Source organism: Oryzias melastigma, linkage group LG10, assembly GCF_002922805.2.
Source record: "Oryzias melastigma strain HK-1 linkage group LG10, ASM292280v2, whole genome shotgun sequence".
Taxonomy (NCBI): Eukaryota; Metazoa; Chordata; class Actinopteri; order Beloniformes; family Adrianichthyidae; genus Oryzias; species Oryzias melastigma.
In genome coordinates, this window is record NC_050521.1 from 20,805,739 (window position 1) to 20,818,504 (window position 12,766).

General features: G+C 37.2%; 1 protein-coding gene across 2 annotated transcripts; it reads right to left on the reverse strand.

Annotated features, from left to right (window-relative positions):
• Positions 1–698: 698 nt before the first annotated feature.
• On the reverse strand, positions 699–7,807 carry LOC112153710 (cysteine-rich and transmembrane domain-containing protein 1). 2 transcript variants are annotated; one of them, XM_024284079.2, is made up of 3 exons: positions 7,634–7,807; positions 4,256–4,549; positions 699–1,648 (listed from the first exon to the last, which is right to left on the reverse strand). In XM_024284079.2, the coding sequence occupies exons 2-3, from the start codon at positions 4,545–4,547 to the stop codon at positions 1,545–1,547; spliced, it is 396 nt and encodes a 131-aa protein (XP_024139847.1). In that variant the 5' UTR covers positions 4,548–4,549; positions 7,634–7,807; the 3' UTR covers positions 699–1,544. The 2 variants fall into 2 exon arrangements, with proteins under 2 accessions (XP_024139847.1, XP_024139846.1); XM_024284078.2 differs by lacking the exon at positions 7,634–7,807 and adding an exon at positions 5,934–6,073.
• Positions 7,808–12,766: the final 4,959 nt, after the last annotated feature.

Below are 12,766 nucleotides of genomic sequence, written 5' to 3' on the forward strand. Positions count from 1 at the left end.
TACTTTGTTTCTACCGCCCTCCTGTGGCCAACAAATGTATGACATGTAAATTATTTTTTTTGTTTTATGAAATGAGCAAATTTCTAATTGCAAAATCTATTGATATCTTTTCTAAGACATAAGATTTCCTTTTTTTGCTGCAATTTCTAAGCTGTACAAATCCAACTGTTGTCCTTAGTATACAAACTGTTTCTTTTTAATTGTTAAAATCTAAATGTTTTTACATTTGACTCAAAGCAAAGCAAAATATTACAGTGGGATCTTTTTTTATATATCTTCAGTGTGTTTTTTTTTCAATTAAGGAATAATTAATCAAATTGTATTTTTAATATTTACAAAGTCTCCAATACACTTAAATCTATAACTGGGTTTTAATACATGAATAAAATATCTTAAAGAGGTATATTAATTGATGTTTATTCCATCCTCTCAAAAGCAGGATCCCGTAAAACTAAATATGCTCGTTTTTTTTCCACAGATGAAACAATGTGGCTTCATGAAACACACGGTTTCCAGGATGGATCAGGCAGACATTTTAAGGTGATGTTTTGAGTCCATTGCTGTTTTATTTGGTTCTGATGCATTAAGAACTTCAGCTTTGCTTCAAGTTGTCATCCTGGATCTTAAATGTAGCAGATACATGCACACATGCAGAGAGATAAAACATTAAAAGTCAATAATGAAAAAATTACAAGTTCTACCATTGATGCAGTAACGTACTTTAATATAGGACTCCCAACCAATGCAAAAAAAAAAACATTTTAATATGGTTTCTTATTCATTACTCCTTTATTATTATTCCTCTTTATTTTCAAGGCATGTCATTTAAAAAAAAAAAAAAAACAGGGACGATTCTTTGTATTTGAGCACAAAAACATAGCAGAATTTACATGTTAACATCAAACACAAATCTCAGTCAATTTTAAAAATGCATTCCATGTACGTCCATATGATTCCATACAAAACAGCTAAAAACAAAAAAGGCATGGAGGGGTGACATTCCAAGCATCAGCTTCCGGAGTTCACCTCGTGGCTCATTAACAGCCGAGGCATGGCTGGACTTCCAGACCGAGCCGTGTAAGAAGAATTACCCCTTGGACTTTGTCGATAGCACAGCTGAGGAGTGTTTAAACAGAGCGGTAGATGATTAAAAGAAGTCAAAGCTTTTATTTTACAGAGGTAATTATTGTAAAGTGCCAAAGAGAGTCACAATAGCCGAGCCTGAGATTGACATACAGTGTTTGCTATGCATTTTTCTGTGTAAATCTCTATTTCCGTGTGTGTGTACCGAGACACCCGATGGGTTTTGGTGCTGAATCGTTAAATACAAGCCGCTACAGTCCAGCACCTGGACAGATCAGTCAGCGCTTCTCATGTTAAGAGACTCTTGAACAAGGCTTCCCTACGGGATCAAGGCTTTTATTTATGGACATAAACAAGACTTTCAGAGGACGGGATGTTTAAGGCAGATGGAGGGAGAGGGGTGATGAGAGGGGGGGGTTCAGAGGTGGAGGGTAATGAGAGCAAAGCGGCGGTAAACTGCATTATGTCAGCATATCCCAGAGGCAGCAGCAACACAGGGCTGTCCAGCAGGCGGTCAGGCATGTGTCTCCGGTGTCGTCCCTCCTCCTGTCCTCCACCACGTACACTGAAAGGGCAGGAAGTGTTAGCGAGACATGAACGCCATTTCTCAGAACTCGAGTCTCTAGTTGAAAGGTAACCACGGCTGAGGCAGCTTTTATAACTGCATTTCTTATGGGAGCCCCGTCTCTATGGTGATGCCTTTGTTATATAGACTGTAGTTTAGTAACCAGAGTCTCCCTCTGAGGAATCAAGAGTTTTTTTTTACACTAAATACAGAAACGTTCATGCACATATTCCTTTAATGCTATTTTAGTAAATACGTATAAAAGTGTGGCTTCATTCATGCATGAGGTTGTTTTACAGCTGGTCTGGTCAGGGAACAAAACAAGTCCGACAGAAGGCCTGAAAGAGAGCATCTGCCCTTCCCTGTGTTTGTCGTGAATCATTTATGTTGTAGCAAACACTCATTCAGCTTCTAACCATTACTGACAAATGAGTTTCTTAAGGGACCTGATCTGGGTCGGACAAGGCAGCAGAGCAACGTGTCAAACCCCAGATTTATCTAAAGCTGGTATTTAAAGGGTAATCAAACTCTAAATCAACTTTTTTTGGTTTTTGACATCTATAAATGGGGCATTAACAGAGCTGTCTGTTGGTTATTGCCATTTTTTTTGACTAATTAAAATAAACTTGTTTAATTGTTTAAGGAAAACAAAACTTTAGCTGCTGTTCACATCATGGGCCAAAGCTCAGTTCCTTATTGCTTGAATCAAATTCCTTGCCAAAGTTCAGATATTGCTGCCACTAGAGAATTGGGTCATGCCCAACACTTGAAACACACCACATGACCTCTTAACATAACTCAACACTGACTTAACATTGAAATTGAACTCAAATTGTTTTTGGTGTGAACATAGCTTAACACCACACTGCTCTAGTTTAAAGGATCCGTGTCATTTGAAACAAACTTTTTGAGCTTTTAAGTATGTCATCCTGCTAATTTCTCATGACAAACAATACCTAAGCTTTATTTTTGCTCCATTCACACATCTGAGCATAAATCAAAAATCCTACACTTTGAGCATCAGCCCCTATCCGTGAAATTGAGTGGCTCCACGTTTTTTTTACATCACAAAGTGGGGAACAGCCCCTTCCAGGGAGAGTCTGCAGTGCCAGCTCCGCCCCCCAGACTAACACATACTAATTTTCTCCGCTAAGCTATCGGTGATTGGCAAAACGTTTTCAATTTGTATGCACAGTATGCACATCTATCTTTCCAAAAGTTCAGATCTTGTTTGCTTTTGTGGGTGAAACCCAGACACGGTGCCGAGGTCGGCTCTAGGGTGATGTGATTAGATGGGCGGGGCCCACAAGGAGGGAAAGGCGGTGCCTCAAAGAGCAAGGAGTCTTACTTCCTGGTAGGAAAAGGAGCTGTGAAAATAACTTATTTAATTTAAAAAAATGTTCCTTAGTGTTGCAAAGGTAATATATGAGCATATATATGGCTATAGTTTACTCTGAAAGGCTTAGGAATAGCATGATAGAGACCCTTTAAAACAAAAGTTGCTCTGACTGGACAACCTTTCCATTTTGCATTTTCATTTGGATAAATTTACCTCAATTTCCCCACGGACGGGAGGCGACACTGAATGAAAACATCTGATCTACTCTTTTAAACAGAAGAAAATGGTCTTTGTGTTTGTTTGTATTGTATTACAAGAAGAAACAGGCTGTGTGCGCAACATGACATTACATAAAAATGACAGTCTCCTTTCTTTCTATTGGGTGTCCATTTACTTAAATGAGTACCTATTGAGGCCATGACGTAATCTTTACTAACATAATTTCATTTTTGAACATTTTTAAACACCCACTCGAATTCAAATAGTCTTTTTTGCGTTTTTAACATGTTCTTAAAGCATTTCTCTCACGGTAGAGGCCCTATATAGAGGAATTTACAATTAAAACTGCGTTTCTGAGTATTTCTTAATTGAAATCAAGAGCAGATGAAAACCAGATGCTTGAAAATGCTCAGAAAAATGAAGCATCCACGTGCAGACAAACAGATCTATTAGCGCCTTAATTTTCCTCGTCTGAGCTGGTATCTGGCTCAAAACTCTACGGCTGGATAGCTCTAATATTGTGTGCTGTTGTTTTGTTGGTTTACAGCTTCTCACAACCCCAAGCTAATGCTAGCTTGGGGTTGTGAGAAGCTGTAAACTAGTGTGAGAAAGTGTAAACAAAGGCTTGATGGGATATGAGCGGCGCTAACTTCAGTCTCTCCAGAACCCAGAATAATATGTCGACTTTAGTTGCAGAAAATATGTCTTAGAAGTATGAAACAGGCTAAAAACGGCATAATCATAATGAAAAGACCACTGGGAACGATTGTACAATAGAAAACAATACAGTTGGAAGGGGACTTTAAGCGACAGAACAAAGTTCATAGAAAGTTTTAAGTGGAGAAGCAACTCAAGCAAAAGTTAAAAGCCTTTATACGATCTTGATTACACCAAGGTTCAGAGTCCAGATCAAGACGCTCCACTTCAACTTTAAATGCAACTGAATCTTTTAAAACAGATAAATGGTTTGTTCCTTAATTCAAACTAAACAGCTTACTTTTCCCAAAACGTGCATCACAAGTGCAGCTTTACAAGCTTCTCCGTCTCACCTGTGTTCTTAGGAGCCTCCCCATAAACTGGGCCAGGAGGGGGCCCGCCCTGCCAGCCAAACTGAGGTTGTCCGGGATACCCCTGCATAGGAGGCTGTCCTGGGCCGGGGTACGGAGGCTGTCCTGGCCCTGGATACGGCCCTCCAGGCCCCATTTGTGCCGCTGGGTAGCTGGGGTATCCCTGTGGCGGGTAGCCCTGAGGTGGGTAGCCCTGGGGGGGTGGGCCCTGTGCTGGATAGCCTGGAGCAGTTGGGCCACCGCCCGGGTATGGAGGGGGCTGCTCGAAATTCATTTCTGTGTTCAAAAAAATAAAAAGTAAAGAGAATTGTGTTTAAAAAAAAAAGCACCAACATGGAAACAACACTATAAATTAAATATTTGCATGTGTTTGTGCATGTGAGAGTGTTAAAAACACATTTTTAAAGCAACATAAAAAAGCTACAAAACTATAAATCTGGTATTCAGGGGTGTCCAAACCATCCTCACTGAGGGCTGAAAACTGTTTGCAGAAGTGGAACCACTCACTTCCTGCTCTCATTCTGGATCTTTGTGCGTCGTGGTCGCCAATGTTCATCTCTTTCATTCCCTCAACAGTTTCATTGCACACCAAAAATGATGCACTTCCCTTTTTACTCGTTTAAATAATCATTTGTTTGCTTACTATATCTACTAAAATCCTTAACTATTAACCAATCAGATGTTTTATTTCTGGCCTTTACAGCTTAGTATTTTCCAAGGCACTGACACTCATAATGTCAGAGATAACAGAATAAATGACACAAATTCTGTAAAAACATTTTGAATATAAGTATACTTTAAATGTAAATAGCAAAATTGCTGAGAGTCAAATTAGTACATTGTTTTATAAGAAAACCAGCAAAGAGATAGAAAGCGACCCATCCTGTGGATTTTTATCAAACCTGTAAACTAACCAACAACCCCACGATGAAAACCACAAACAGAAAATAAGTACATTCAAAATAACTAAATTCATTTATGACCCAATTAAAGCAAATCAAAATTATTTTATTGTTGACATAAAGGTTTTTAAAAATTCTATATTTGCAGTGGTTGAGTCATTAAAATTGATGAACAATGATTGAAAGGGATGGGAAAAAATATGCTAACAATTTAGATTAGACTTTTAAAGTGTAATTTCTGCTTCACAATATCCTAAGAAATCATTAGGGGTGGTGTATACATTTTTGGTGACTTGCCTTTTTGGTGTTTTTAACATGTTTTATGGCTTTTTTTATTACATAAGTTATATTTAAAAAATAAGATCACAATTGCATTTCTGAGTATGTTTTAAAATCCAAATTGTGAATCAGGAGCAGATGAAAAAATTCTGTTTCCGAAAAGAGCTTTTTTGTGCTCCACTTTAACAGAGAGCTCTCAGTAACGGGGAGGGGAAGGGGGGATGGTGTTGCTCCACACCAACACATAGAGGAATTTCTAATCAACTACTGCCGCTCGAAAGAAACTATGTCCTAGAAAACGACACAAGTGTTTTGACTTAGTCTAAACAGCGTCATCATAAATAAAAAGTAACTGGGAATGTGTTGAAAACAGATCAAAAGTTGACTAGAGTGTGTCTGAAAGGAAAACTTCACACGTAAATGGACGGATGTGATCGTTTTACAGCTCAAAGGTCGAGTTCCAATCTAGACCTACTTACTAATGGTTTGTGATGAGGTAGATTTGGGTCCATCACAAGGGTCCATGCTGGCTTTTGCTCTTCTGATCGTGTCGAACAACAATGGAAATATGAGCTAAACAGTCAACTGTGAGTGTCCGCTCTCACAGGAATTCTGGTCATATGTACACTGTAAACATCTCATTCTGTGCATCTTCTGTAACCACAGCCAACTGCTTTTAGCTTAACAAAACGGCAAGAACTACAATCTCCATGTTATCTGTTCTAGTGGGAAATTTATTGAGTTCAAAGTTTAAGTAAAATGAATGTTTTGTGAGAGGTAATACATTTTTTAAGACTGTATTTAATCACAAGCTAAAAAAAAGGAAGATTTTCTATTTGGATATTTTAGGTGTCTCACCTGAATAAAACAGGTGTTTTTAGGCGGATTTCTGCTGCTATGGTAACAGTAAACTCCCTGTCGATTTGTTTTTGTTACACAAGTAGGACGGGATAACAATCCAGCAACTTATCTAACCAATTTACCTAAATGTTCTCATTTACACATTTCCACCATGGCCTTCAAAGAGGTCAGTTTACGATAATAATAGATAGGCTCCTTTCTTTTTCCACATTCGGGATTAGATTGCTTGCCAAAGGCGAAGAATGGGCTTCTATCTTCTGATTCAAAAGCTGCCATACACACAAAAAAATGAGCAATCGGACACCGTGTGATGGCTTACTTTTCCTGGTTGTGATTGAAAAAGTTATTGTGAGGGCTTGGCGTGGATTTTTAATGCCTGGGTCAGGTGGGTGTTCGTTTGTGAGCGCCGTGTTTGTGCTTCTTATAATGAACAGCCAAAGGAGGTGAGTGAGTGAACACAAAGATATTGTTTTCACAACAGTATCGTCAAGATAAAAATCATGTGAGGACAGAAGTGAACAATGTGCATAATTTACCAGAAATGACTAAGGGGGTTTCCCTCTCAACCTAACCTTTAGTTAGATAATATATCAGTACTAAATGAATGGATTGGTTTAATATATAATGAAAATATGAAAGGTGAAGATTGGAAAGCCTTTATTTAACCCCAATTAAAGATTGGATGTAGCAAAGTCATCCCTAACAGCTAATTGTGAGACTTTTGTGACACATACAAACATAAACTTATATAGCATTAAATGTGAGCATTTCCAGCAAAAATAACCAACATTCTGTATGTTAAACTTAATGAGTGACCTATGATGCAGCTATAAATGTAGCTGAGAGACAGAAAAGCTCTGTTGCTGAGCCAACCGTGTTTAGTTTTCCACCTCGGGGGACGTTTTGAGGTACAACACTCTTATTGTACACGAGTGTAATCCCCGTTGGAGCTTACTGGAAAGAATCGGAACCAAACCTTCAAGCAAACACGAACTTTCACGAAGATGAACGAGTGAAATTCCACTGTGTTTCATTGATAGTTCAGAATTAGCTTTGTAATGGAATCAATAAAAACTAATCAAGCTAACATCCGTTTGCGCTTCATGGCACATGTACACAATTTATAATGGTATTATTTGAACTAAAATATGTGTCCTAGCAACATTTAAACGTGAATTTGGATTAATATTTCATATGTGCGTATTAGCAAAACATAGAGGCACCTGCAGGCCGTAACCCTGCCCAGTATTAGCCCGGTAAGTTCGTAGTCCAAGCTCATAAACATAAATAAAAATGTAACGGAAAATAGATAACTTACCCTAGAAATGTGTCCGGACGGCGAAAATGAAATATAATAAATATACTTTTGTCCGTATTCACCTGTATAAACGTCTACGGTTTACGCTGGCCTTTACTTTTTTTAACCGCAATGTAGATACGCTCTCCTAAAGTCCCGTGTTTGCCTAAAGTGGACATGACGTCATGGGGGGTTATGGGAGGGTCTAAAGGGGGCAACAAAACATGTGATTGGTTGGAGGCGTTTCCGTATGTGTTAGCGTCCAATCAGGAGCCAAAAAGATTGTTAGCGATAAAGATGAGAAAAAAAAGACATGATACAATGACCAGCTACTGATCATACGATGGAAAAGCATTAGTCATTTTTTAATGGTATATCAAAGAGGAAACAGGCAAACTGATGACACATTTCTAAAGAAGTACATTTCATAATCATAAATGATATACTTTTAAGATTAACGTTTAGATTCGAAGAAAACTATTGCATGTTTGGTTATGAAAACAATTCATTGATTGACCATTTGGTTTTTTTTTTCATTTCATAGGCGTTGATTGTTTTTGGGATGATTTTCATTTCTGGTGTTCTTGTAAATTTTAAAATTAAAAAACACTTTTTTTATTTCTCTTTTGGTGTAATTTCACACAACTTCTTGATTTATTTATTTATTTAATATTAATAATCCTGAACAAATTTGATTTTAATCCAATTAAATTTTGAAAAACCAAAACCACTCTATATTCCATGAGGAGATTTGTTTATTTATTTATTCTTAATCAAGGAAATGTTTCACTTTCGTTAAAGAAAATAAGTTATATATATATAAAAACCTTTAATATTTATACATATCTTATTTTTCATTGTTTGTGTTTCTGATTTCCTTTCTTTTCTCTGTATTTAATTGTGTAACTAATTTATTTGTTTTAACTGTTCTGGTTTATATTTATTATGTTCTTATGTTGACCTTTGTAGTGCTAAACAAATAATTAATGAATGAATAAATAATTGTTAGTCAATGTTCTAATCTGGCTGACGTCACCTCGTAGATCATTGTTTATAAGTCATTAGTTCCTGTTTATTGGTGGTTAATTGAGTGTGTTAAATAAGGATCCTGTGTCAAAACATTACTTTTAAAATATTCTTTATTTCATTTTTGTTACTTCATTCTTTGTATTTATACCATTTATACTAGCATACACGGTGTAGGTTTTCCGTTAAGTTGCAATACCACCATCCTGCCAGTAGATGTCAGACTTTTCCCAGTCTTGTGTCAAATGTCTTCACATCAAATGTGTTTTGTTATTCTGCAGTGTATGATTTCCTATTTAATGATTATGACCAATTTAACAAGCATATTATTGGAAAATACAAAATAAACAGTTTAGAGTTACTTTTATATGTTCAAAAGTACACTTTTTGAGGTAAAAAAAATATACATATCCTAGTAATTTCAAGTAAAAAAAAAAGCAAAACATTATAGTTTCTGTAATGATAAACCAGCCCGGGACACACTGTAATACTTGAGCGTCACATCTCTACTGTTTCTAATGTGATATAGACAGCTGGCCAACTGGGAAAGGCCCATATGCACTCATATGCAGTATACGGTTCACATACCTAACCCCTAAATGCCAGGGGTGGACAAAGTACTATAATAACTCAGTACAAATACTTCTATGCTGGCAAGAGTTGTGCTTTTACAAGGCTATCTCTTAATCTTGATATGAGATCTTCGGGGTTATCAAAATGTTGCTTCCAGAAATGTTTTATTTTTAGAGTAATATGAGTTTATTCATGAGTATAATGGAATAGATTTATCCTTATTTATTTCTGATGATTGGTGAGTGTGGCGTGAAGTTTCATTTGTATTTCTTTATTTCTTCCTTGTGGATCAAAGACCCAAAAAACATCCTCAAATACATATTGTTGTTCTTTTTAGTCTTGTTAGAAAATACAGGACACAAATCCTGAGCTGATCATTTTAATTTACTCACTCATTAAAGCACCTCAACCCATATTTCCTTCCAAAATCTTGTTGAAAAAAAAATTTTAAACTAAAGTATGTATTGATCAAAACCGCCAGGTTTGCCGTTGTCACCTTGCGCCTGACTTGTCTTTCATGTGTGTTGCTTCTCACGTGTTTTGTGAAAAAACTGTTATATGTGCACACATTTCAGCCTGATAGGCATGACCTTTTTCAAAGCTTTAACTTTGAGGGTTTTTTTTCCCAAATATTTGCTGAAGGGTGCAATGATCTAATGGTTCAAATCCTATAACTGGAATTGCAAATGAACAAATACTTGGTTGGAATTTCACAGTTTCACTAGAATTTTCAAAAAAATTGCCACATCAACGGTTACTCTTTCAAATGAACACCAACTTGTCTTATTATTTTTATGAATATTTCTCAATGAATTGAATACTTAAATTCATAGTTGTTTATTTTTTGAAGAATTTACCCATAACTGAAACTTGTAAAAGTATAAAAATATCATTTAATTGAGCAAAACTCACACATCTGGCAGACTTTGACACATTTCCAATCAATTTTAACAAAGTTTTTAGCTTTTTCTTGCCGAAAACATTTGAAAATTTTACCTCACAAACTTTTTTTTTTAATTGTTGGGCAGCGAAAACTTCCCTGAAAGTCAATTTCACTGTGAATACACAAAGTTAATGTCACAGTTTCTGCCAGCAGTGACCTTGCTGGGAAAGTGGGTTCATGCGGTTTATTCGAGTTCTCTGAAGTTTTTTTTGTTTTTGCTTATCGTCTGATAAAAACAGACCTCACAGAGCAACGTCAGACTTTCAAAAACAAATGCCAAGCAGAATCTACCGAACATTTAATGATGAAAACAAACATAATATGAAGAATATTTCCTCAAAGCAGTGTTTACAATGTGTACGACGTATATATTTTGAATGTTTGCATGAACAGAACTGCAAGCGGATGAAGCAATAGCCTGGTAGGAGCGTTTAAATGACTGCCATGAGGCAGAACTGAGATTGTGCAACAAACTGAAGAGTGGTTTGCTTCATAGAAGCTGCCATGTGCATTTTTCCTTCTTTTTTTCATGAACTCATAGAAATCTGTTGTATTTTACTGGTAGGAATAGTTCCCCAACAGACCAGATGGTAAAAAGATGATTTGTGCGTACAGCTGTAATCGAGGAATCACCTCATCTGCTTATTTTGTCAAACAGGAGTCGTTCTGTGAAGCTGTCGGCTCTTTTCTCTGTGGTGTTTATTCCCTTCAATGCAGAATATGTTTTTCTGTGAATGAGACATGTGAGCCGTGTCACGACCCGAGTCTGAAAGCATGTCAGGGGTTTGGGTGTCTGTTGACGTCGTTGCCCTGACGATTCTCTACCCAGAGTCCTTTTTTCCATCGGCCTCGGACAGAGTAGCTTTCAAAAATAGATCCTCGAACCCCAGTTTACACCCCCTCCCTCCTGGACTGGGACACGTGAGACCCACCGGTGAGTCCATTAAACCCACTGGGGGTTGTTGTCATCCCCAGTGCTGTTTACAGCAACATAAAACTGATTTTCCAAAACAAAATGTTATAAATTTATGTTGTGTAATGTTTGAGTTGTGTTGTTTTAGGAATGAAAAGGTATTTTTTTTATTCTGCACATAGTTTGGGAAATTCCTTGTGTGGGTTTTCGAGGTATGCTTGAAGTCTTTTCTCAGAAATCAAAGCATTTTTCATTTTTCAAAGGGAATTTGTAAGTGAATCTGCAGCTGCTTTTAAGAACAAACTCTCCTGAAACCACATGAGCAGCAGTCTTTCTCTTGACTTTCATCTGCTATTCTTCTCACGTGTTTTGCAAAAAGAAAAAAGAAAAAAGTCCTCCACGCACACATTTTTGACTGATAAGCTTGACTTTTGGCTCCTTTGGAGGGTTTCTGCCAAATGTTTGCTGCAATGATCTCATGGTTCACATGGCCTGGTGGGGATTGCAAAAGAACAAATACAAAAGTCTGATCTTACTAGAAAGCAGGAAGACATACATCCAGTCCATGATCTAGTCAAAAGATGTCTTCCTAGCTGTGAGGCATGACGGGAATGGAACAGCTGTGCGGACTGACCCACATCCCGCATGACAGAACTTTTAATCCGATCCGTCAGCACTTAAGATATACAATTTGAAAAATGTTTTTTCAAAATAAAATCAAGAGTTAATTGTTTAAAGTGACTTGCCTGTGTTGCAAATGGTTCTTGCACTTTAGTTGTTGATAGATGACAACAAATTTGTCACTAGAGTACCGCGGTATGCAGGAGTTCATGGAAGATCGGCTGAAAGGTGAACCCCCTCCCTCGCCTCTAAAGTCCCAGTCATCAACCCATCTGAAGTCGTGCTCGCCACTACAGTTGTTTGGCATTAAATTATAGAACTTGTCATTTCGGTTTACAGAAAAGTTTTTGAAATGGCTTTTGGCCAACTCTGGGCTCCTCCAAACTTTTCCTTGTGAGGGCCACATAGCGGTTTTCTTCTTTGATGTGGGGCCGGGGTCAGTTCATAGGCTAACAAAAGAAGGATGCATCTAAACTCAAACATTTAAAGTTTTTGAGAGAGCCATGCATGACTGGATGGGATCACAGACTCCAGAAGAGTGGACTAAAAAGTCACCATGCGGGTCTCAATTGCATGGCCAGGGGGCCGGATCCGGACGTAGTATGGAGACCCCTGGTCTAACGGAGCATTTTTAGACTTTAACATGTAGGTATGTGTTAAGACATGTAGTAATCTATCCTCAGATAATCTAATGTTTTTACAACCCGTTTGTTATGTAATTAACTTGCTTATCTAAAGCTTTAGTCTCATCGTTTAAGCCAGGGGTCGGCAACCTTTAACAGTAAAAGAGCCATTTGGTCTTGTTTTCTTCTGATCAAAACCTAGAAGGAGCCATATCTTTACCTTTTACCTTTAGTAGAGGCCAAATTTAGTTGAGGCCAAATCTAGCTTGTTTCTTATTAACTCCAAATTAGCATAAAATTCCTCAGTAAATGAAATCAACCGAAAATGTTAGCATGTTGCTAAAGGAAAAGCTAAACTCTAAATTAGTATTAAAACTCCAGTAGATAAGAAATTAGCCAAAAATGTTAGCATATATTGCTAAAATATTAGCTAAACTCCAAATTAGCATAACAAA